At 46.0% G+C, this 25,952-nt stretch overlaps 1 protein-coding gene across 2 annotated transcripts in view; it reads right to left on the reverse strand.

Moving 5' to 3' along the window:
• Positions 1-358: 358 nt before the first annotated feature.
• The window catches only part of GPR63 (G protein-coupled receptor 63), a 33,365-nt gene continuing 7,771 nt past the window's right edge, over positions 359-25,952 (reverse strand). The window contains exons 1-2 of one of the 2 annotated variants that reach the window (XM_069973586.1): positions 23,020-23,478; positions 359-3,267 (exon numbers count right to left, since the gene is read on the reverse strand). In XM_069973586.1, coding sequence (XP_069829687.1) covers positions 1,881-3,134 — 1,254 coding nt within the window. In that variant the 5' untranslated portion in view covers positions 3,135-3,267; positions 23,020-23,478 and the 3' untranslated portion in view covers positions 359-1,880. Of the gene's footprint in view, positions 3,268-23,019; positions 23,479-25,952 lie in introns of those variants that run through there. The other variant, XM_069973587.1, reaches the window with a different exon arrangement.

Raw genomic sequence — 25,952 nt, forward strand, 5'->3', positions numbered from 1 at the left:
GTGATACTCGACTACCTTGTTCTCCTGGAGCTGCTATTTGATGGCTCTTCCATGACTTCTTCCTGGTTCCAGTGACATAATGTTCCTGCAGGAAATGCCTGCTTAGCCAATCACTGACTTAGTCTGGACACTGCTGGAGACAGTGATTGGCTGAATGGGACCAGTTCCTGCAGGGATGATGCATCAAAGGAACCAGAAAGAAGTGCTAATAAATGTATCTTCGCGGTAAGGATCAGGTTTGACTGATTTCAACTAAGCTCCACACCTGCTGACAAATGCAAAGGATGGATCCCTTACACAGTCCTCCTAATGTAAGAGGAAATCAAGAGATCAATTAAAATAAAGAGGAGGTCTCCACAGCAACTTAAAGGAGTGTTCCGGATAACAGAATCTTTGAAATGACAGACTGAAAATAAGAAAAATCATACTTTCCTACTTAGTTTGCTCCACCTGTAACGTCTTCCGTTTGACTTCCATAATAACATTTTTTTAAAAAGGGATTTTTTTTTAGCGTACACAAAAACGTGGCTGACCACGTCTTTCTCTACGTTAAAAGTAACAATTTAAAAAATGGATCTGTAAACGGGCTGCAAGCATGCAATGTGAACTCCTAAGGGGGGTGACAATATCACTTTAAAATATAATATGACTCCTTTTTAATATACAGATGTAGCAGAGCTAACAGTCAGGCAATCCCTTTAATGTGTACCTCCAAAGTTTATGTCCTATGTGAGCTTCAGCATGGAGAGACACTTTCCATGCCAGGTTGCAAGACTCCCGAACGGAACTCAAAAGGGCATTGTACGGCTGCTTCAGAAACTCGACAGCCCAGAGTGGACTGCGTCTCTCCGTGCTGGGGCTGACGATCTAGCGGGACACGCTTTAGAGGTGCACTTCAAACCAGCAGAATCAATGCAAGCTATGAGATGCAATGTTGGTGATAGTACGGTGCTTTAACTATGACAGCTTGTCAGTAGTGACAAAATTATAACGTCAGAAGATCCTTATTAGACACTGGGATCATCTGGGAGCCATATGTACTAGTTCACACATCTGGTTTCACATGCAACTCAGCCTTGCACGCTTGAGAACATTCCCATAGCCTTTATGTATATGGTATGTGCTCCACCTATGAAGAACTGTATCTTCATTATTATACCATACATTATGTAAAAGGGAAAAAAATCTATCCTATTGAAAACACTACTGACCAAATTCCACATATAGCTGGCCATGTGTTTTTCAATTTTTCAGTATTTATGCCCTGATTATACTTACTAGTCTGACTGAAGACCTACTTTAGTGTGTTCAGGCACTGTACATACATATTAATATATTCTGTTACAAAAAATATTTACTGTCTTAATATTTCCACTGCTAAACATCAAAAGGACAAAAGGGGGGGGGGGGGGTCTGATAAAGTGCACAAAGGTTTTCCTTAATCTACGAGGGTAAGATTCGGTCTATCCCTCACATTGATAAAGAAAATAGGTGAAAGGTATTTAAATACAACTGCCGATATTGGGAAAACATTTTTCCGACAACTACAGAGATCCTGCAAAGTTTCAGCTACAGAACATTTTTGGCTCAATTCTAACAGCAAAAGCAGCAACATTTGTTGAGAAAAAAATGACACATCCACTGATTGTAGCAGCATACAAGGTGCCCGCAATAACACCAACTGCAGGCCTGGTAAGCATTAACCTGACAAGAGTACTTCTCAAATATGGATTTACCATAAATCCTAGAGGTAACATGTTTTTTTTTTTCATGTACATTGCTTCCTGGCAGAGAACAGAATGCATCACTTTTTGCACAAGGGAAATAACTGAGAACATGTAACCAAATATTTTATGGCAGTCACGCTAAGAAACAAAATGTCACACTACAGATCTGTGCTCCCCGCACACGTATATGGCGCTGGGCCGGATTCTTCTTCTGGTGTGTCCGGGTAACTGGGGTAAAAATTTGAAGTACTTGGGCATTAGATCTAAACAAGCATCCCGGAATTTCTTAATCCTCCAGTAGTAGATTATTGGGTTTAGTGCAGACTTGAGGTAGCATAGCCAAAGAAGCCACGTGCTTATCTCAAAAAAGTTACTCTTGTTGTAAAAGTCACTGTTAAAGGTGGCGACAAGGCTATAAGTAGCGAATGGTGCCCAGCAAACTATAAACACAATGAATAAAATCAATATGGTAGTGAAGGCACGAGTTTTAAAGCTGATGTCTATATTCATTTGGAAAGGCCTTTGAAGGCTCATGAGACCTAGCTTGCTCGCCTGGCTAAGGCATATGCTGTCCGGATGGCTGTGTATACGGACCGCGTTGTGCCGCACAGTGTTCAATATGCCCATAAAAGCATACAGCATCACCATGAAAGGAATAAAAAAGAAAATCAGTACCACGACAATCACATAGGCTTTATAACCAGCATTCGTAGTGTAGCCAAACACGCACTGCGGAGCTCTAGATGGTACTTGTAGGTGCGGGTTCCCGACGGCGAGAGGAAAAGCTACGCAAAAAGAGGTTGCCCATGAAATCACAATGAGAATCTTTGCCCGGTAGGGATTCAGTTTGTCTTGTTTCTGTACAATAATTAGAAACCTGTCAATGCTTATTATAAGCAGGATAGCAACACCTTCTATGACAAAAAGCCAAAAAAACATGGCAGATACTCTACAGAACACTTCGCCAAAAATCCACTCCGTTATAATGATTGTTATCAAAGCAAAGGGCATGTTGAGAACGGAAAGCAGCAAGTCGGCAAATGCCAGGCTCGCTAATAGAATGTTAATGGCAGATCTCATGGCAGCTTTTTGGTAGACCATGAGACAGACGACAAAGTTCCCGAGAAACGATAGTAAAAGAATAATTATCATCACGGCAGAAAGTATTATTTGAAGGGGCAAATTCAAGGTCTCATAAACCTCTTTTGTTGCTTGCGTGGTTGAAGCAGTTGTGTTTACCGGTAGGGTACCGGCTGTGGTCATGGCAACTGGACTGTATTTTGGTGGGAGATCCAAGTTGCCACGATAGGAAGGCGTTGTTAAGTTTGTGTAGCCATTTACATATATGATGTGTGTACTATAGGATGTCACAGGATGAGCAGGTGTAAGCATCGCTGAGAAAACCATAATTCTTCAGTCCAGGCGAAATCAGCGTATGTAAACAATTCTGGAGAGTTGTCGCCTTCCATGAGTCTTATTCCGAAGGTAAAAGTGGAGTAATAGTAGATCCATGGTCAATTCCCAGGGTGTCTTCTGCAAACTGAAAATCAAACAGAAAAGCACACATTTTTAATACAAACTTGTTTCAACAAACTTAACATAGTATCACAGAACAACAAAGTCGAAACACATTATTCATACTAATAAACTGCTCCAGATTATCCAGAAACATTCAGACTTTGGTATTGGGTTAAAACTTCCCACAGAAGTCCATGGAAAGGGGAGGGGAAGGAGACACAGGGACAGGCTGCAGATGCTCCTTGTGAGCATTTATTTTACTGTATTCACAAAGTTCACTGCTCAGTACTGCTTTATAATGTTATCCATGCTGCTGCTGATTCTAGGGTTCTGCTACACTAATAGGGTTGCAGGATCTCCACGTCTATCCAGTGTATTTGAACTATCACAGTGTATTTGAACTATTCTTTACCCACTAGCTTAAGCTGGATTCATACTATGGTTGAGCTCCATGTTGCCGGTATGCACCAGGATATACCAACATAACTGGCCCACAAACTTACTAGTAACTACATTTGGTTGAGTCATTGAAATTGCCGAACTCAAAAGCATAGCCTATAATGCTATATGTTCAAAACACTTAAAGGAACATAGTCACTAGTGGACTAACTTCAGTCCAATACATATCTTATCCTAGAATTCATATTCTGCTGCCATATTGTTACAACAGAAAGCAAATCTGTACACTCAATCACCTCCCTACAGGCTTACCAGTGTAGCTTCTGTACCTCTGACATCTGACAGGTAAACCTAAAATAACAGAAAGCGATAACACCTACTAGACGAGTATCACGGCTATGAACGGCCAGGACACTGGCCGGAGCTTTGTATTTGCATAGTTTTGTTGTCAATATCGCTACAAGAAGAAAAAAAAATCCTGACCCTAGCAGAGTATTCCTATAACAAATAGTCTCTTTTTGTACTCATTCACCAGTTACAAGCTTTTGTGAGTGAATGTAGGGATAGTAGTCACACAATGATCCAAGCTTACAATATAAAAAAAATATTAAAAGGCCAATACATTATTTTGGTTCACCTAAATTATATTTTAGTAATATACTTTGCTCTTCAATCCCCTACAGCTAGGAGCCTGTGTGGCTTACATGTAATCCCTCGAGTACATTACGGTTTTTAGTGAAATCCAATGAACTTCAATGACCCAGGATCTCTTGAACCTTAGGTTTCATTCAATATGTCTGCCTGCCTATTTTTGATCACAGAAGTGGGGATAGGAAAACCCTTTAAAAAATATGAAGATTAGAAAATTTTAACCCTGGAATGAGTAAGCCGCACGTGTTTAGGTGGCGAAACGTCCAGATTTTATCCTTGTATTTCAATGCTGTGGACATAGAAATCCTCTTGAAAGACTTTGATTAAACAAGCAGCGGAAGCCATCTTTACTTTCCTAACAATAAAGGACACGTGTAAAATATACGGCCAATTTATGTATGTAAAAAGGCTGAAATGACCGTGACTCGGTCTGTATAAGTAAATTGCACCCAACCTTATATTATTATTATAATAATACATCTGGATTTTCTATAAGGGGTTAAGCTTCAGAGAGCTCTTTTCAAATGATGGAGACACCTCAGCTGGGGCCTCATTTACGGCCCAACCATCTCCATGGCAACCATATAATCCATCTGGCAGGAGTATCTTAAATTCCTGTCATTTCTATCTGTAATAGATGCCCAACAGTAAGAAAAAAAATCTAAAGATTAAGAGAAAAAGCATTTGTACATTTTTTTGAAGTCAAAATCCGTAGAAAACATTCTCCCGACGAATGCAATCCCCACAGATAATTGAACACTGAGGGCAAGAGAGATAAACAGAGTACAAAGCCAACAGTGAGCACTGCAATATGGCCAATTAATCAAGATCACTGCGGGCAGCGGCGGCGGCATTGCTTACCCAGCAGAACAAACCAGGCACAAGCTAGATGTGTGCACGCATTAACACAGCAGCTATATATGCTTACAGGAAGAAAAAAAAGAAAAAAAGAAAAAGAAAAAAAAAAAAACTGGTCTGGGGGAGGAGAATGGCTCATCTCCTTTAGACCGACTTGTCTCCGAGGAACATAGGTGCAATCTGTATACACCTGAGGTTTTTCTCTAACGTAATAGTCCCAAGGTATCTATGCAGTACTTTTCCCTCTTTACAGTTCACTATTGGTATGTTTGGATAATGACAGTAAGAGTGATTTTTATAGCATATGCCACAAACAAACAGACACAACTCGCGGTATCAAATTCGCAGCCCTCTAGCCTTCGTAAAACTACTGCCCACCCATCTGTCTGTAAAGGGCCTTTTACACAGGCCGACTATTGGTCAGAAGTGTTGCTAGAGATGCTACTTCGGCTGATAAATCATCCTGTTTAAGGCCTCATTCACATGTCCAGTGTTTTTCACTGAGCATGCTTTATCCGCTCTGTGATGCGTTGGGTTGTGAGTCGGGGAGAGATGACAGGTGACGGGAAAGAGAAGACGGGTGACTGGAGAGAGCGAGAGTCAGAAGCCGGTAAGGAGCGGGGGAGATGGGAGTGGGTGGAGGCATCCGTGTCGCCATCTGCACTATGACCTGTCCTATTTTTTGTGGCAAGGATGACGGTATGGATGGTGTGAATTCACACATTGGATTTGATGGGCCCCAAAATGGTCCATGGTCGCACATCTGCGGCCACAGACAATTTTACAGGACATGTAAATAAGGCCTTAAAGTGACAGCGATCAGCTGTGGAGCGGGAAAGCGCCTGATCACATTTTTTGCACTGCTTTATATACTTTTTGCTATCGGCTGTGCATTTTCCTGTGTAAACAAGAGATGTGCGGCCCATAGCAAAGCAGCACGAATGTGCACATATTCCACTCTCGCGTCCTACTTTCTGGCTGCCGGCAGTATCTTTAGGCCTTCACCTCTTCCAAAATGATTGACAGCCGAAGGAGAGCAGGATCACACAGCAGCGCACTAGGTGTGTATGCACTGCCTGTGTGTTCTGGAAACTGACAGCACGGATATATGCAGTTTTCATGGCCATGATACAGGGATCATTCATGTGGCCTGGCCACTTGATTATTGTATTGTGCAAAGGCACTTACAAACTAACACAGATCTCATTGGCCAGTGCCCGTTTGGGGCTGTGTAAAAGGACCCTAACTCTGTCTCCTGCTGCAGAGCAAAAAGCCGGTCTGACAGGCTCCACTAATCTCTTAGCCATATGACATTCTTCCCACTTTTAATACTATTTAGAAAGTTGCTTAAAGTGACTCTGTACCGACAATCTGTCGCACCCCAAACCACTTGTACCTTCGGATAGCTGCTTTTAATCCAAGATCTATCCTGGGGTCCGTTCGGCAGGTGATGCAGTTATTGTCCTAAAATACTTTTAAACTGGCAGCCCTGTGCCCAACGGGCGTAGCCTATATTGTGTATGCATAAGGCTGGCACCATCTCTATTTCCCTCCTCCCCGCCCTCCTCATCATTAGGAATGCTGCAGGCAGATTGTCTCCTATTCCCCACCTGTGTTAGCCCGGCACATGGGCTGGATTGTTAAGGCACCTGTGTAATGTTCAGACAGGAGAAAATGTTTTAGTGGCATTCCTAATGATGGAAAGGGTGGGGAGGAGGGACAGAGGGGTGGTGCAAAGTTAGGGCACAGATACTCTCATTGGGCACAGGGCTTCAAGTTTAAAAGTTGTTTTTTAGGACAATAACTGCATCACCTGCCGAACGGACCCCAGGAAAGATCTTGGATTAATAGCAGCTATCCGAAGGTACAAGTGGTTTGGGGGGGTCAGATTGTGGGTACAGAGTTGCTTTAATTTTGTATTCTGTAACCAAATCAGCAATGGCAAAAAAAACTATTGCAAAGGTGTCTGTAGCCTTTTAAGTTTTTTTTTGCTTGTGTGCTTGTGTTGCCCTCATTCTAGGCATGGCACAATGGAACAGAAACAGTTTACAGGGCTCCGATGGGAGGTACTGTATGCTGAGCCAGGTGTTGAGTTAGAATGACTCTAGTCTATCCTGACCATGAGCACTTGAATATACAATTATCCATATACATAATTGGCCTAATGTATGCCATATAGCGTCTCATTGTTGCACTTAGTCATATAGACAAAGACAAAAGACAGAAGGTGATAAAGACAGAATGGCCTTTCTCGAAAGAGAATAAGCTGAAATTGCTTACTTAGCAGTGAAGGCATTGGTTATGTCAACACTACCTCCCCACTACTTTTACATGGCACAAAAGGTATGGTAACAAAGCAAAGATAGAAACTAGCCAAGTCTTTATCTGACTACTTTATATCACGTACACCAGCAGGTCCAGCTCTGCTATACATGTTGGTATATAGCTAATAGTCACATTTTATGTACCAGTTAATAAAATAATCATCGTACAGACCTCAACCCTGCTTTGTGGTAATTCTTCCCAACAACTATCTATAGGTTCTCATGGATAAGACATGCCAGTGGTGCTATGGTTTTACTACCATTAGTACCATAAGCCAGTCTTAAATAAAGCCTCGCCCCTATTCCCTGGCTGGATTTACTTATAGGCGATACAGGGATAATACATCTTGATAATAAATCTTCCCCAATGTCTGCAATAGGTGCCTTATCTGTATGTATCAGGATATTGGTAGAATTTTAGCACTATTTATCGCTGGGGCCCACACATTTATTTTATGATCTACCAATATTATAGTAGTATAGGCCAGTAACGCTAATTAATAGAGATGAGCGAACCGGGTTCGGGTTCGAGTCCATTGGAACCCGAACGTTCGGCATTTGATTAGCGGGGGCTGCTAAACTTGGATAAAGCTCTAAGGTTGTCTGGAAAACATGGATACAGCCAATGACTATATCCATGTTTTCAAAAGGACGCTGGTTGACCTCAGGGAGATCAACCAAAACACCGCAGAGACACCATCACGTGTCTCAACGTCAGTGTATTCTAGAACATTGCCCCCTGGGAAATCGAATATGCAAAAGAACACTGCAGAGACACCATCACATGTCTCGACGTCAGTGAACTAGCCAGACCTTCCCTCCGGGAAGGAACAACCAAGCCAAAGCGTTCTCCAGTCAAGGAAACCACCTCAGCAAGGTATCCATCCACAGACAGCCGTTTCGGGGTTTTTGCCCCTCATCAGTGTGGAGTAGGTTTCTGGCTAGTGGGAGCAATGACTAGTAAGTGCATGCAAAAGGACGCTGGTTGACCTCAGGGAGATCAACCAAAACACCGCAGAGACACCATCACGTGTCTCAACGTCAGTGTATTCTAGAACATTGCCCCCTGGGAAATCGAATATGCAAAAGAACACTGCAGAGACACCATCACATGTCTCGACGTCAGTGAACTAGCCAGACCTTCCCTCCGGGAAGGAACAACCAAGCCAAAGCGTTCTCCAGTCAAGGAAACCACCTCAGCAAGGTATCCATCCACAGACAGCCGTTTCGGGGTTTTTGCCCCTCATCAGTGTGGAGTAGGTTTCTGGCTAGTGGGAGCAATGACTAGTAAGTGCATGCAAAAGGACGCTGGTTGACCTCAGGGAGATCAACCAAAACACCGCAGAGACACCATCACGTGTCTCAACGTCAGTGTATTCTAGAACATTGCCCCCTGGGAAATCGAATATGCAAAAGAACACTGCAGAGACACCATCACATGTCTCGACGTCAGTGAACTAGCCAGACCTTCCCTCCGGGAAGGAACAACCAAGCCAAAGCGTTCTCCAGTCAAGGAAACCACCTCAGCAAGGTATCCATCCACAGACAGCCGTTTCGGGGTTTTTGCCCCTCATCAGTGTGGAGTAGGTTTCTGGCTAGTGGGAGCAATGACTAGTAAGTGCATGCAAAAGGACGCTGGTTGACCTCAGGGAGATCAACCAAAACACCGCAGAGACACCATCACGTGTCTCAACGAGACATGTGATGGTGTCTCTGCAGTGTTCTTTTGCATATTCGATTTCCCAGGGGGCAATGTTCTAGAATACACTGACGTTGAGACACGTGATGGTGTCTCTGCGGTGTTTTGGTTGATCTCCCTGAGGTCAACCAGCGTCCTTTTGCATGCACTTACTAGTCATTGCTCCCACTAGCCAGAAACCTACTCCACACTGATGAGGGGCAAAAACCCCGAAACGGCTGTCTGTGGATGGATACCTTGCTGAGGTGGTTTCCTTGACTGGAGAACGCTTTGGCTTGGTTGTTCCTTCCCGGAGGGAAGGTCTGGCTAGTTCACTGACGTCGAGACATGTGATGGTGTCTCTGCAGTGTTCTTTTGCACATTTTGTATATCCATGTTTTCCACATAGCCTTAGGGCTTTATCCAAGTTCAGCAGCCATCGCTAATCAAATGCCGAAAGTTCGGGTTCGGATGGACACAAACCCGAACCCGGTTCGCTCATCTCTACTAATTAACACTCCCATAAACAATACAGATCAAATTTTTTTGTTGTGTTTTGTTTTTTTTACAATTTGCTCTATTTTTGCTTCTGCATTAAATCAGTTTTATGTTCTATTTCCTTTTTTCTTTCTTTTTTATTTTTTTTATTTTAAGAAAGTTGTCCTAAAGTTGTCCATACACATGCAAAAAGATGTAAACTACACAAAACCTAAACTTTTTTTTACGCATTGACTTTAATGGGAGATAAAACCAATTGCCAATATAGACCACTGGGTCATGCGACTATAAAATATGGCATGCAAATTAAACATTTAAAAAAAAGTGCATTTAATAAAACAGAAACTATTCTAAAATAATGGACATAATTCATTGTCTTTTTTTCCCGATAAAAAAAACAGGGTCTCAAATATGGAAGTGTGAACGAGCCTTAGGTTGGCTTTACACTTCATTTTGAGCTTTATTTAATGTATACACCAGGAAAATCTTTTAATATGTAATAAACAGAGGTTTAGTGGATGTAATAGGTGACCTGTTCAATGGATACGGTGTGATCTTTTTAATTACATTAAATGGATTCCATTAAAGTAAACGAATAACATCAGTTTTTATATGTTTCATGCATCAGGCATAGGCTACAATAGAATCCACTAAAACACACACCATAGAAAACTATAGAAAGCTTAAAGGGGTACTCCAGCAACAACAAAAAAAATTCAAATCAACTAGTGTCAAAAACTACTAGAGATTTGTAATTTACTTCTATTAAAAAAAAATTACAGTCTTCCAGTACATATCAGCTGCTTTATGTCCTGCAGGAAGTAGTGTATTCTTTCTAATCTGACATTGTTCTCTGCTGCCACCTCTGTCCATGTCAGGAACTGTCCAGAGCTGTAGCAAATCCCCATAGAAAACCTCTCCTGCCCTCCAGACTGTAAAGAATACACCACTTCCTGCAGGACATAAAGCATCTGATAAGTACTGAAGACTGAATTTTTTTAAATAGAAGTAAATTACAAATATCTAGCACATTCTCCGATCTGCATTTCTAATACTTATCACCTTCATTTAATTATTACCTTCCTTATACGGATTGGAGATGCACTAAAGAGAAGTAGTGGGAGAAATCGCATTATAAATGGTACCCCACTGAGTCGCCAAAACCCTCCCTCCTCTTGGCAGAGAACATAGTGAATACTATAGTTGCCTTAAATAAAATGCATTGGTAAGTGCATAGGTGGCCAAATATATACATCAAACATGGTGTAAAGCAGGGGTGTGAAACTCAAATACAAAGTGGGCAAAACTCAAATACAAAGTCGCGGGAAAACCATAATATTTCATGAAGATTGCATGCAGCGTTTCTGGCACTGTCAGAGCAGCGTGCGGCGTTCCTGGCACTGCCTATCCTAAAGTAATTTTCCCAACATGAAAGTATCCCATTATAACCCTCAAGCAGTAGGTAATCCCATAACTGTGCCCCATGTAGTAGTCACCCCAAATAGTGCCCCACATACTAGCCAGGCCTACTATTAGAGACCTACATAGTAGCCAGCCCTCCCATATAGTGTCTTACATGGTAGCCAGCCCTCCTAAGTGCCCAATATAGTAGCCAGTCCTCCCAATAGTATCTTATATAGTAGCCAGCCCTCCCCAATAGTATCTTATATAGTAGCCAGCCCTCCCCACTTGTCTTATATAGAAGCAAGTCCCTAAAATAGTCTCTTATATAGTAGCCAGCCCACCCAAATAGTTGTTTTTTTTATAGTAGTCAGCCCTCTCCAGTAGTCTTATATAGTAGCCAGGACAGGACTAGTGTAAAGTGAAACTGGCTCAGTTGCCCCTAGCAACCAATCAGATTCCACCTTTCATTTTCCAAAGAATCTGTGAGGAATGAAAGGTGGAATCTGATTGGTTGCTAGGGGCAACTGAGCCAGTTTCACTTTACACCATGTTTGATAAATCTCCCCCATTGTGTCTAGATAAACACACCGGCTAATTCTTGAGCTGAATAGACTGTACACAAGGTGATAAAGCCGTCGGCCCGCTCGCGTTTCCTTGCCGTCAGACGCATTCCCGGCTCGGCAGGCATAATCACAAGTCACCACTTTTACCACTATTTCCTTATATTTTATAAACCTAGATGACACCGATAATGTCAACACAAATCACACCGCTCAATATCTTCGCTTCCCAAGCGGCAGAAGCTGCAAATTCTCTTACCGACAATTTAGATAATGGTACAATTTTATAGGACAAAGAAACTGTAAAAATAGGAGCAGAGATCCGTGTATGTATGCAGGTAATATAGTATTTTACATACACAAAGCATCAGACAATACGGGCCCAATAATCCCAGACCTGACTTCACATCTTGGGGCTTCAGTTATGGAAGAACCAAGGAGGCGTAAAAATCTGTTTATTGTCCCCCATTGCTAGGCAAACTAGCTCCATAAACTAACGTTAACGTAAGGACACCACATGCAGCATGTGAATTTTTTTTTTGTAGAAGCCATTTTTCAAGGGCCATGGGTATAACTTGAATAACATAAAAATATTGGGGGTTACAGCTAAGCTTGCTAGGTATAGGTCGCATGCAATGACAACTCTGCTCTGGGCCCAGCTGGCAAAGGGACAATCTAGCCTGAGAGCCCCTAAGACCCCAGTGACTTTTTTCACCCCGCCGGCCAGCTTACCAGAGAAACCATCGGAGCAAAGGCAGATTCTGTGTCGTGGTCACAATTTGGCTGTGGCGTGTAATGGGTTAATATACCAGGAACAGAGGTTTCTTGGCTCCTGGTAGTTACAGAGGGAGCCCTGCACAGGGGACCCACATTAAAGGGGTTATCCAGTGCTACAAAACATGGCCACTTTTGCACCACTCTTGCCTCCAGTTTGGATGGGGTTTTGAAATTCTGTTCCATTGATCGCCTGAACTGGAGACCAGAGTGGTGCAAAAGTGGCCATGTTTTTGTAGTGCTGGATAACCCCTTTAACACCTGTACCAGCATAACAGAAGCCTGTACAGACAATGCTATGCTTGTGCATTAATATACATGAGCAGGGCCTACGTCAGCACTTGGCAAACCCGGCAAGTGCCAAGGACCCCTGCTCCTGGGAAGGACCCACTCTGCTGCTGCACTTTGCCTTTTTAACTGTTAGCATGTCCCTTCTTGGCTAAACACTCTCAACGATGCTTTGGGGAATATTGCTGGAATAAATGTAGTGTGACCTCCGGATAGAGTTGTCACTGGACCTAGTGATAGGTGTCGTCCTATTCACCGTGACAGTGGGCCTCAGTACAAAGAGTTTCACTATATTCACAAAAACCTCAGACAGATTCGCCTTCGCACTTCCTGCACTAGTTACGAGAATTCCTTACATACCTTTACACAACTGGGAACTTAAAACAAAAGTGCAGCTATTGCCTATAGCAACAAGTCAAAGCGCCAACATATCCCATTCCAAAAGCCCTCCGTATAGGCCACCCATTGGTCTTTCTTAGAAGAGACCACACTCCTGTCCTGCTAGTTATTGCTCTCTAAAACCATAATCAACTTACACCAGATTTATGCTGCATTTGCAATAGTACAATTTCCCCAGTGTGTGTATTTGCAGAAGCCATTACCCACCAACAAATACAGATAAATTAGCAAAAATAGATACTGACATACTGTGGTATACAGATAGCAGTCCTATTGAGTTTAATGGACCAGATGTAGCAAACTAGAGTCACATTCAGCCTATTTTCCAAGGATGAGATCTGGCTACTGGTGGAGACTACCTACAGCCTACACCTACCCCAAACTCACTTTACAGTATAAGACTCCAAGGGGACATTAACAGTTGGGGGCGCTAGACTTGTGAAAACAAAAGCAGGGAGTAGCTGTATCCATGTTTTCCCAGACTCCCTAGGGCTGCTTCCAACTTCTTCAGCCTCCGGTATACAAATGCCGAACCATCAGACTCTGGCATGCTCCAGTTGTGCTCATCTATAAACATGGTATGTGCTGCCCTGTGTACCCTACACACACACATTTAACCACTAGCTGCACCAGGATGTTACTGTACGTCCTGGCGTAGCTAGGGGAGTTCAGAGGGGGGTCCAGCTGCGACCCTGCTCTGAACCGCAGTAATCTCAGGCGCTACCTGCAGCCCGGGACCGCGGCTATTAGCGTTTAGATGTAGCTGTCAAAGTTGACAGCTGTATCTAAATGCTTGCTGTCCCCCATCATTGGTGGTTTAGTGGGGGGGGGGGGGGGGGGGTTGGGAATAACGCCCCCCACTAATCAAATAAATCAAACATTTTTTGGTATCGCTGCGTGCGTAACCGCCTGAACTATTAAATTATCACATTCCTGATCTCACTCAGTAAACGGCGTAAGCGCAAAAAAATTCCAAAGTGCAGAATTGCACATTTTTGATCGAATCAAATCTAGAAAAATTATAATGAAAAGCGATCAAAAGTTGCATTTATGCAAACAAGGTACCGATAGAAAGAACACATCATGGCTCAAAAAATGACACCTCACACAGCCCCATAGACCAAAGGATAAAAGAGTTATAAAGCATGGGAATAGAGCGATTTTAAGGAACACATATATATATATACACATATATATATATATATATATATATATATATTTATATATATATTTTTTTTTTCTAAAGGTTTTAATTTTTTAAAAGCCATCAAATAAAATAAAAGTTATACAAGTTACATATCGTCGTAATCGGACTGACTTGAGGAACATATATAAGAAGTCAGTTTTACCCTAGGGCCATTTGCAAAGAACAATTAGTGGCTCATTTGGGTCTCTAGGTGGAAAAATGCAAGTGCTATGGCCTTATATATACAAGGAGGAAAAAATGAAAGTGCAAAAATTAAAACTGTCTGTGTCCCCTAAGGGTTAATATGCACATTCACACAACACTAACATTTCCTTCCTTATCCCAGCCCTTATTGGTTCAGATAGACTGTATCTAACAATGTGTGTCAGGCTGTTTCGGTGGCCTTTGGTTATGCTTATGATGGCAGCATGGCTGCTACGTCTATACTGATTTGCACTTGTTTGCCCACCAATTGTGTGTTCTGTATGTGTCAGCCCTGGCCGCTTTATCTACATTACTAGTGACCCTTTGTGCAAAAAATCATTGTAAGGTACCTACAATTAGGGCAATGTTTTAATCGCCTTCATGCTACATATAACCTTTTATTTGGGTCGGATAGATGAATAAGGGCTTGCTGTGACTCGCAGATCCATCATGTAATTTTAAGCATACAATCTTTGATAACAATTTGAACATTAATAATTCTACACTTGCTGTTCTATCATTCTGGTATATACTGGTATATTACAGCATCTGCTATCATGCCTGCCTGACTCTGGGTATACTGTGTATCTAGGAATGTGTTAATTGGTTCTACAATATGTTCTGAAAACTCGTCATCTAAAGTGATAATTGGCCGTATCGGTCACAGGATTCTCAGCGGTGACAGCCTAATATAAGTTCCTTTGACTTCTGTGAAAGGTCAGCTCCATCTCTTCACACTGACAAGTATACCCATAAAGGCGGCTTAGTGCAGCACTGTTGAGAACACACATTTTCTATAGGTTCTCACAGGGTTTAAAAGGGGTGTTCAGTTGATTAGGAAGGAAAAAAAAAAAATAAAAAAAATAAAAAATCACCAGATGTCAGAAAGTTATAGAGGTTTTTAACTTACTTCTTCCAGTACTTATCAGCTGCTGTATGTCCTGCATGAAGTGGCGTATTCTTTCCAGTCTGACACAGTGCTCTCTGCTGCCACCTCTGTCCGGGACAGGAACTGTCCAGAGCAGCCACAAATCCCCATAGAAAACTTCTCCTGCTCTGGACAGTTCCTGTTCCAGACATAGGTGGCAGCAGAGGGCAGTGAGTCAAACTGGAAAGAATAACCCAACTCATTCAGGACATACAGAAGCTGATAAGTACTGGAAGAATTGGAATTTTTAAAAATCAGTAAAGTATGTCAAGTATGTCAAAGTATGTCAAGTATGTCAAAGTAAGCTCCCAGGGTACATACCTTACCGGGTCCCCGCTCCATCTTCGGGGTCTTCCCCGGGAGCCCCCAAAGCAAGCCAGAGCAGGGACCCGGTAAAGTACCCGGACAGAGGGTTTAAGGGCGCCAACCTTTCTTTCCGCAGAAATAGACTTGTCAATTCTTTTGTGGAAATGCAAAATCGGCCCGGCCATAGAATGGTGTCTATGGCATGGGCGTGAGAGTCCAGCGCTCCGTCATTCTCTATGAGCGTTGGACTCATCTCTCAGCGCGCGCGCCGGGCTGCAGCGGCTGAGATCTTCATTACCCGACCACCTCCAGAAGCGGGACCCGGCGGGGTTAGGTGAGTATAGGGGGCTCTAACGGGGGGTCGGGAGCCTGTCACCCCGGCACGGGGGGTGACAGGTTCCCTTTAACGATGATTTCTCATTAAGGGTACGTTCACACATACCAGATCCGAAGCTGATTTTCTGCTGCGGATATGCAGCAGATTTCATTTAAATAACTGAACACAGCATCAAATCTGCTGCGGATCTGCTGTGGATCCTGTATGATTATCGTTTAAATTTGAATACATAACGATAATTCACATGATAATCATCCTGAGTAATAGGGCCCCAAGGAATTGCTGCTCATCATCTCTTATGCACACAGAACTCCATGTCACAAAGCAAAAACATAATGTCAATCTGGTTCCACAGACGTGACGTGAGGTTAGTGGCGTGTACTCCTGTGGCCTGCTCACTGACCGGATGTAAGTGTAACATTGCACCTGTAAGACGTGCTGGAACAGGAGATGTGCAGCCAGTAAAGCAGGAGTAATCGTCTGCCGCTACTGTCAGCCTGCATCATAAGCTTCACAGAGGATTTCCACCCAACACAGAAAATTGGCGGCTGGATTGGTAACTGGTTTATTTACCGTTTCTGTTCTCTTTTGATGACTATAGTAACAGTGGTTTATCCATATAGATCTGCACTTTCAGAAGATGTCTCAGGATAAGCTGTAAATACTGAAAGACCACCGTATTTCTGACCAATATGTATCTTGTATATGGCATTTTCACCAGTTTAACCACTGCAAGCTCCATCTCTGATTTCGTCCCGAAGCATACTGGCAGAAACTAGCTGCTATCATGTCTCATATCCTACACACAGAAAAAGAGATCCTGCACCCCTATGTATTTAGTACACTCTCAGAAATAGATGCATGGAGGACATTATTGAGCAGTGATGAGAACTGTAAGCTGTGAACTGGGTCAGAACCAGTATCCACTTTAAAGGGGTTATCCAGCGCTACAAAAACATGGCCACTTTCTTCCAGAGACAGCCCCACTCTTGTCTCCAGCTTGGGCAGGGTTTTGCTGCTCAGTTCCATTAAAGTGAATGGAGCTTAATTGCAAACTGCACCTGAACTGGAGACAAGAGTCGTGTTGTCTCTGAAAGAAAGTGGCCATGTTTTTGTAGCGCTGGATAACCCCTTTAATCCCTCTGTCTACCTCTCTTCGACCACTTCCCGTTTGTTGAAAGCATTCTGCCAGTTTAAATGACACTTTCTGTCAATCTGTCAGCTTTTGTCATCAATACGAAAGTGAAAATTTTACCAAAATTTTCTGAGAAGGTACTTCAAAGATGAAACGCAATTCAGCACAACATGTTACCGATATTGCATTGGATAAAACATAATGCCAATTCTACTTCATTGATTTACGAATATATATCCAAGATTATGTTTTAGGGGAAAATCCACTTGAAGGAATGTTTCAAATTTTTAGCTGAATCCAAGTAGGGGGCGGGACCAACACTTGATGGTTCTATTCACACGCGCAACTACAGACAGTGTTCGCACGTGTATCCGTCCGCATCTGCATGAACCCTTTAATTTCAATCAGCTAAGTGCTGGAACTGCTCTCAGTACCTAGAACACAGGTATCACACTTCAGCTGTTTCAAAACTACAATTCCAATCTGGCTGCCCAAGCATGTCAGGTACTGTAGTTTTGTAACAGCTGGAGGGCCATGAAACCCCTGGCCTAGAACCAAGGGACCTCTGCAAAAAATAAATAAAAATTCCCCCTGTACTTTTTGCTACGTTTGGCACATGAAAGCAGAAATCCAACATTTTCCTGGAAAATCCGAACATCCATCAAAACTTAATAACCAGGGGCTTTTTTTTTTTTTTTTTTAAATGAAAGCTGTTTTTTTTTTTGGCCCAAAAGTGGTGCACACACAAGCAATTTCATACAGCTGGAAACAGAGGTTTGGGGCAGGGAAAAGGTTTATAAGGCACCAAATAAATGAGTGTGCACCACGTTCAGAAATCAAACTCCAGGGAACAGCACAACACGACAGTCATCCCTTAAGAGCCCCTTGATGATCCGATTGTGTGCGCACCGTACCTCATGTAAAAGGCCAATGAGGGCTGAAACTTTTGTACTGAAGTCTGATTAGAGATGAGTCGATGAGATGATTTCGAACGATAATCGTACGTGTAAACGATCGAACGAGAAATCGTTCATTTTGATCTTTGAACATGTTCTTAAATCGTCGTTCGCAAAAAATTTGCAGATCGTTCCGTGTAAACAGTCGTTCACCTATTTTACCTATGTGCGAGATAGGCTTAAGCGATTGCAAAACGAATTTTCCGTAGGATATATCGTTCCGTCTAAACGCTGATCGTTATAAAAGAAAAATAGTTACTTCGAAGTCATTAATCGTACAATCGGGCGAATTATCGCTCCGTGTAAACCCAGCATAAGCTGTATCCATATTTTCAAGGACTCCCTAGGGCTTCATCCAACTTCTTCAGCCACCAGTATTAAAATGCAGAGCGTTCGTGTAAACCCAAGTGTGCTTGAGGTTGGCTCATCTCTGCACGATCGCAGACAAGTGACATCTGACATACACAGTGTTGAGCGTATACTAAGGATATGTATAAATATGAACACAATGATGTATAATGTCTCCGCGGAGAATGGTTCCACCATAGTAATATCTCTACTAGTATCTGGTATACGTACACAAGGTTCTGTTGGCCCAATGTCCAAAGGCCCTTTAACATGAAAGATCAAGCAAATCAGCATTACTAATAGTCCGGTACTTCACCCAATTGATCGTTTAACGATTTAGAAGCAACAATTAGATTTTTATAACAATCAGTGTTTAGATGAAGTGAAAAATTGTTGAAAAAATAGTTTTTTGCAATCGTTTAAAGATCACTTAAGCCCATCTCAAACATGGGGTAAATCTGTGAGACTGTTTACACAAAGCGATCTGCGAATTTTCAGCGAACGCCCAACGACGATTTGAGAACATGTTGAAAGATCACGATGAACGATTTCTTGCTCGTCACTTGATCGTTTGCTGTGTTTACTTGAGCCAATTATCGCACAAATGCGATCGTTCTTACAAAAATTCAAACGATAATCGCTCAGTGTAAATGCACCATAAGAATTCTCATGCCCAACAGTCTGTGTAAGGCCTTATTCAAACGTTCTGTAAATGTATCCTTAATGGCAGATCTGCAATTACAGACGAATTTAGGGCACAGTGATTTCTATTGGGCTATTCACACTGTTCTACGAATCCGTAATCCGTGCCACAGAAAATAAATAGGACATGTCCTAGTACCGGCCATAATAGTGACACATAGACGTCTGAGATCGCCCATAAATTTTGTGGATGCTTAATTTTTTACAGAAGAAACGTCTATAACGTCCGCAAAGAATACGGATCACCTTTATCTAACACACTACGGACAATTTTTTTGCAGATGACGATTGTGGACATCATAAACTGTCCTGAAATACTACGTGCGCATGAGGCCTAAGGCCGCTCTCACACATTGTGGAGAATAAATGCGGCTGCAGCCATGCTCTCATGCGTACACCAAAAGTTGCACAATGTTGACCTACCAACTTTGCGCAGCTACTATGAGCGCATGGTGGACAGGGCATTGGTCACATGCATTTTTCAGAAATATGGGAATGGGACTTTAAAGGAGTTGTCCGACGGTCAGCCTGTTGTAATATACTGCTGCCCGTCCATATAAAATAATAAATATTTTGGAGGAGATTTATCAAACATGGTGTAAAATGAAACTGGCTCAGTTGCCCCTAGCAACCAATCAGATTCCACCTTTCATTTTTCAAAGAATCTGGAATGAAATGGAGAATCTGATTGGTTGCTAGGGGCAACTGGGCCAATTCTACTTTACACTAGTTTGAAAAATCTCCCCTGTTATCCTTACCTGTCCATGCTCTCACCGGTGTCCCCCTCTGACTACAGAGTCTCCTTTTTTAAGACTAAGGGTACTATTACACTGGCTGATAATAACTGTAAATGAGCGCTGATCAGCTAGATCTGCGCTCGTTTACTGGGCCTATTCCACGGCCTGATAATCGTTTAACAAGGGCAGCCCTTGTTTAAACTGTATACATTACCTATCCAGGCTGCAGGGCTCCTCTTGCGGTCTTCTTCTCGCCGAGTCCCGCACGCTCCAGCTTCAGAGTGGCCTGTCTTAACTGACAGCAGGCCACTCAGCCAATCACTGGCCGCGGCGGTCCTGGCCTGTGATTGGCTGAAAGGCCTGCCTCTCTGAAGCTGGAGTGTGCGGCCCTGCAGCCTGGATAGGTAATGTATTCTTCTCTGCATATCGTCAGCCGCGCATCGCTATAACACGTAGCGGTGTGCGGTCGGTGGCTGACAATTATAGGTCCAAACCTATATCAATGATCAGCCGATGACAACGATCAATGGCTGATCGTTGTGTTTATTACACAGAACGATAATCGTCCGAATATCGTTCCATGTAATAGTACCCTAAGGCTGCATTCCCACGTTCAGTGATCCAGACGGATCACGGACGTGGAATGCATGTACCGGAGTCCCCCTGCGCCCGGACAGCATCTGTAATTAGATGCTGGGAGCGGGGGAGACTGTATTTATAAGCGCCGCGCTATAATGAATCAGGTGCTGTTACTATAGTGCGGCGCTTATGAATACAGTCTCCCCCGCTCCCAGCATCTAATTACAGATGCTGTCCGAGGGCAGGGGGGACTCCGGTACATGCATTCCACGTCCGTGATTAGTTAGGATCACGGAACGTGGGAATGCAGCCTAACTCCTCTCGGGAGTGACAGCTCACTCAGCCAATCACTGACTGAGATAGGACAGCCCTGCGGCCAGTGACTGGCTGTTATTCCTGAGACAAGTTGGTCTCGGAAGCGGAGGCTCTGCAGTGAGCGGGGGTCACAGAGGGAGTGCGGACAGGTAAGGATAACACATGTATTGTTTTATAGGCACCAGCAGCAGTATATATTTAAAAAAAAAAAAAAAAGCCGACTGCCAGACACCTTTAAAGTATAGAGCATCAGTCCACGGACGAGATCATTGAAGGCTGTTCAAATTTCTTATGATTTGCTTTGCGTGGTTTGACCACGTTTGGTCGCACCTTATGAAGGCTAAGCTCTAAGAGTTCTCTAGCGGCAGCATTTTCCCAGCTACAAAGGCCTTAAGCCTGCGTTCACACCTACAGGATCCGCAGCAGATTTGATGGTGCAGGTTTGATGCAGTGTTCAGTTATTTAAATGAAATCTGCTGCGGATCCGGTAAGTGTGAACGTATCCTAAAGGGGAACAATCAGCAGGTTAGACTAATCCAACCTGCTGATAGCCGCAAAAGCACACAGGGCTATGACAAAGGAAGGTACGTCACTTACCTTCCTCCTCTGCGATGTTCCCGTTCAGTTAGTAGTTGAATCCACGGCCACGAGCACTGCCCTGACCCATCGCGCCAATCCGGCCTGCTTACTTCATTTATTATCATAAGAAGGAGCAGACTGACTCTGCATGATGGGGGCGGGCAGTGCTCCCGGCCACGGATTCAACTACTAACTCCACAGGAACGATGTCGAGGAGGAAGATAAGAGACAAACCTTCCTCGTCGGTGCCCCATGTACATTAGGGGGCTCTCACCAGGTCAGATTAGTCTAACCTACTGATAGTTCCCCTTTAACCCTTAGGCGACCCTGGACGTACCCGTACGTCCAGGGCCGCCTCCACGCGTTCAGAGCAAAACACCGCCCAAGCTGGAGAGAAGAGTGGGGCTGTGTCTGGAAGCATGTTTTTGTGGCACTGGATAACCCCTTTAAAGCTGGTCACATAGGCCTTCGATTAGAGTAGAGTTCTGTGGGATTGTACACATAATTGGTCATGCCAGCAAAACGCCTAGACTAGCCCAAATGACTAGGACGGCAGCGGTTGTGCAACAGGCAAAAGATTGCTGATCATGTCATACATCCAACGAAATACAACATGTAACTCAGTAACTTTTCGGAGTCTGCCAGTGGGTGGTTGCTGGTAACATTGCCCAGTATGGCCGGAGATCACCAGCTCAATCATCCTCCTCCTTAAAGTATCTGGACCTTAAGAACCAAATGTCCTGGAAATAGTCACATAATGGTGGTATCAATCCCATGACACCAGTGCAGCCTCCGCTTCCTCCTATGAATGGCACAGCACTGGTTACTACTATGTGGGCTCTAGTAATGCCATCCATAGGGAGAGGCAGGGGGGTCTCCCATCCCCGGGCACCCTGCAGCCTCCTCTCCCACGCCCGGGCACCCTGCAGCCTCCTCTCCCACACCCGGGCACCCTGCAGCCTCCTCTCCCATCCCCGGGCACCCTGCAGCCTCTTCTCCCACACCCGGGCACCCTGCAGCCTCCTCTCCCATCCCCGGGCACCCTGCAGCCTCCTCTCCCACCCCCGGGCACCCTGCAGCCTCCTCTCCCACCCCCGGGCACCCTGCAGCCTCCTCTCCCACCCCCGGGCACCCTGCAGCCTCCTCTCCCACCCCCGGGCACCCTGCAGCCTCCTCTCCCACCCCCGGGCACCCTGCAGCCTCCTCTCCCACACCCGGGCACCCTGCAGCCTCCTCTCCCAAGCCCGGGCACCCTGCAGCCTCCTCTCCCACACCCGGGCACCCTGCAGCCTCCTCTCCCATCCCCGGCCACCCTGCAGCCTCCTCTCCCACCCCCGGGCACCCTGCAGCCTCCTCTCCCACACCCGGGCACCCTGCAGCCTCCTCTCCCACACCCGGGCACCCTGCAGCCTCCTCTCCCACGCCCGGGCTCCCTGCAGCCTCCTCTCCCACCCCCGGGCGCCCTGCAGCCTCCTCTCCCATCCCCGGGCACCCTGCAGCCTCCTCTCCCACCCCCGGGCACCTACAGAATGAATGGTCGGGAGCGGGGGAGGCTGCAGGTTATGGGGAAGGATGGAGGAGGCAGCCGCGGAGTGCAGCAGCTATTGTGTGCGGGGACATGGAACTGACCTGCGGTCTCCTCTCCCTCAGGCTGCGGTCTCCTCTCTCTCAGGCTGCGGTCTCCTCTCCCTCAGGCTGCGGTCTCCTCTCTCTCAGGCTGCGGTCTCCTCTCTCTCAGGCTGCGGTCTCCTCTCTCTCAGGCTGCGGTCTCCTCTCTCTCAGGCTGCGGTCTCCTCTCTCTCAGGCTGCGGTCTCCTCTCTCTCAGGCTGCGGTCTCCTCTCTCTCAGGCTGCGGTCTCCTCTCTCTCAGGCTGCGGTCTCCTCTCCCTCAGGCTGCGGTCTCCTCTCTCTCAGGCTGCGGTCCCGGGCGTCCTCCGCTGCTCGGCTTCATTCACTCCGGCTGATAGACCCAGACGGCCACCGCTGCTGCATCCCCGCCCTCGCTTTACGTTACCGCGCTGCTTCATCCTGCCTCACACGCCCGGTGCTGGCCGCGCACCGGAGCCGTCCATTGTTGGGAGCAGCCGTACAGAGGCACGGAGGATGAGCGCTCCCTGTCAGCAGCTGCACTGAGGGCCGGCCCGCCGCTCACCACGCCCGCCGCCGCGCCATTGGCTCCTGAGAAGGCACAGCTGGATGGCAGCAGGGAAACTTCTGTCCATGAGGTGGCTGTGCGGTCACTGCACCTCCCTGACTATAGGAGGTCACTGCACCCGGCAGAGTATAGGAGGTCACTGCACCCGGCAGATTATAGGAGGTCACTGCACCCCCACAGAGTATAGGAGGTCACTGCACCCGGCAGACCATAGGAGGTCACTGCACCCCGGCAGAGTATAGGAGGTCACTGCACCCCGCAGAGTATAGGAGGTCACTGCACCCGGCAGAGTATAGGAGGTCACTGCACCCCCACAGCGTATAGGAGGTCACTGCACCCGGCAGAGTATAGGAGGTCACTGCACCCCGCAGAGTATAGGAGGTCACTGCACCCCGGCAGAGTATAGGAGGTCACTGCACCCCCACAGAGTATAGGAGGTCACTGCACCCCGCAGAGTATAGGAGGTCACTGCACCCCGCAGAGTATAGGAGGTCACTGCACCCCCACAGAGTATAGGAGGTCACTGCACCCAGCAGAGTATAGGAGGTCACTGCACCCGGCAGATTATAGGAGGTCACTGCACCCCCACAGAGTATAGGAGGTCACTGCACCCGGCAGACCATAGGAGGTCACTGCACCCCGGCAGAGTATAGGAGGTCACTGCACCCCGCAGAGTATAGGAGGTCACTGCACCCGGCAGAGTATAGGAGGTCACTGCACCCCCACAGCGTATAGGAGGTCACTGCACCCGGCAGATTATAGGAGGTCACTGCACCCGGCAGAGTATAGGAGGTCACTGCACCCGGCAGAGTATAGGAGGTCACTGCACCCCGGCAGAGTATAGGAGGTCACTGCACCCCGGCAGAGTATAGGAGGTCACTGCACCCGGCAGAGTATAGGAGGTCACTGCACCCCACAGAGTATAGGAGGTCACTGCACCCCGGCAGAGTATAGGAGGTCACTGCACCCCGCAGAGTATAGGAGGTCACTTCACCCGGCAGAGTATAGGAGGTCACTGCACCCCCACAGCGTATAGGAGGTCACTGCCCCCGGTAGAGTATAGGAGGTCACTGCACCCGGCAGAGTATAGGAGGTCACTGCACCCCCACAGCGTATAGGAGGTCACTGCCCCCGGTAGAGTATAGGAGGTCACTGCACCCGGCAGAGTATAGGAGGTCACTGCACCTGGCAGAGTATAGGAGGTCACTGCACCCGGCAGAGTATAGGAGGTCACTGCACCCCCACAGAGTATAGGAGGTCACTGCACCCCCACAGAGTATAGGAGGTCACTGCACCCCCACAGAGTATAGGAGGTCACTGCACCCCCACAGCGTATAGGAGGTCACTGCACCCGGCAGAGTATAGGAGGTCACTGCACCCCCACAGAGTATAGGAGGTCACTGCACCCCCACAGAGTATAGGAGGTCACTGCACCCGGTAGAGTATAGGAGGTCACTGCACCCCGGCAGAGTATAGGAAGTCACTGGACCCTGGAAAAGTATAGGAGGTCACTGCACCCGGCAGAGTATAGGAGGTCACTGCACCTCCCTGACTATAGGAGGTCACTGCACCCCCACAGAGTATAGGAGGTCACTGCACCCCAACAGACCATAGGAGGTCACTGCACCCTCACAGAGTATAGGAGGTCACTGCACCTCCCTGACTATAGGAGGTCACTGCACCCCGGCAGAGTATAGGAGGTCACTGCACCCCGGCAGAGTATAGGAGGTCACTGCACCCCCGCTGACTATAGGAGGTCACTGCACCCGGCAGAGTATAGGAGGTCACTGCACCAATGCTGACTATAGTAGGTCACTGCACCAATGCTGACTATAGGAGGTCACTGCACCCCAGCAGAGTATAGGAGGTCACTGCACCCCCACATAGTATAGGAGGTCACTTCACCCCCACAGAGTATAGGAGGTCACTGCACCCCCACAGGGTATAGGAGGCCACTGCACCCCCACAGAGTATAGGAGGTCACTGCACCCGGCAGAGTATAGGAGGTCACTACACCCTGGCAGAGTATAGGAGGTCACTGCACCCCGGCAGAGTATAGGAGGTCACTGCACCTCCCTGACTATAGGAGGTCACTGCACCCCGACAGAGTATAGGAGGTCACTGCACCCGTCAGAGTATAGGAGGTCACTGCACCCCGCAGAGTATTGGAGGTCACTGCACCTCCCTGACTATAGGAGGTCACTGCACCCCCGCTGACTAAAAAGGTCACTGCATCCCGGCAGAGTATAGAAGGTCACTGCACCCCAGCAGAGTATAGGAGGTCACTGCACCCCCGCTAACTATAGGAGGTCACTGCACCCCGGCAGAGTATAAAGAGGTCACTGCACCCCTGCTGACTAAAAAGGTCACTGCACCAATGCTGACTATAGGAGGTCACTGCACCCTG

Source organism: Dendropsophus ebraccatus, chromosome 6 (assembly GCF_027789765.1).
Source record: "Dendropsophus ebraccatus isolate aDenEbr1 chromosome 6, aDenEbr1.pat, whole genome shotgun sequence".
NCBI lineage: Eukaryota > Metazoa > Chordata > Amphibia > Anura > Hylidae > Dendropsophus > Dendropsophus ebraccatus.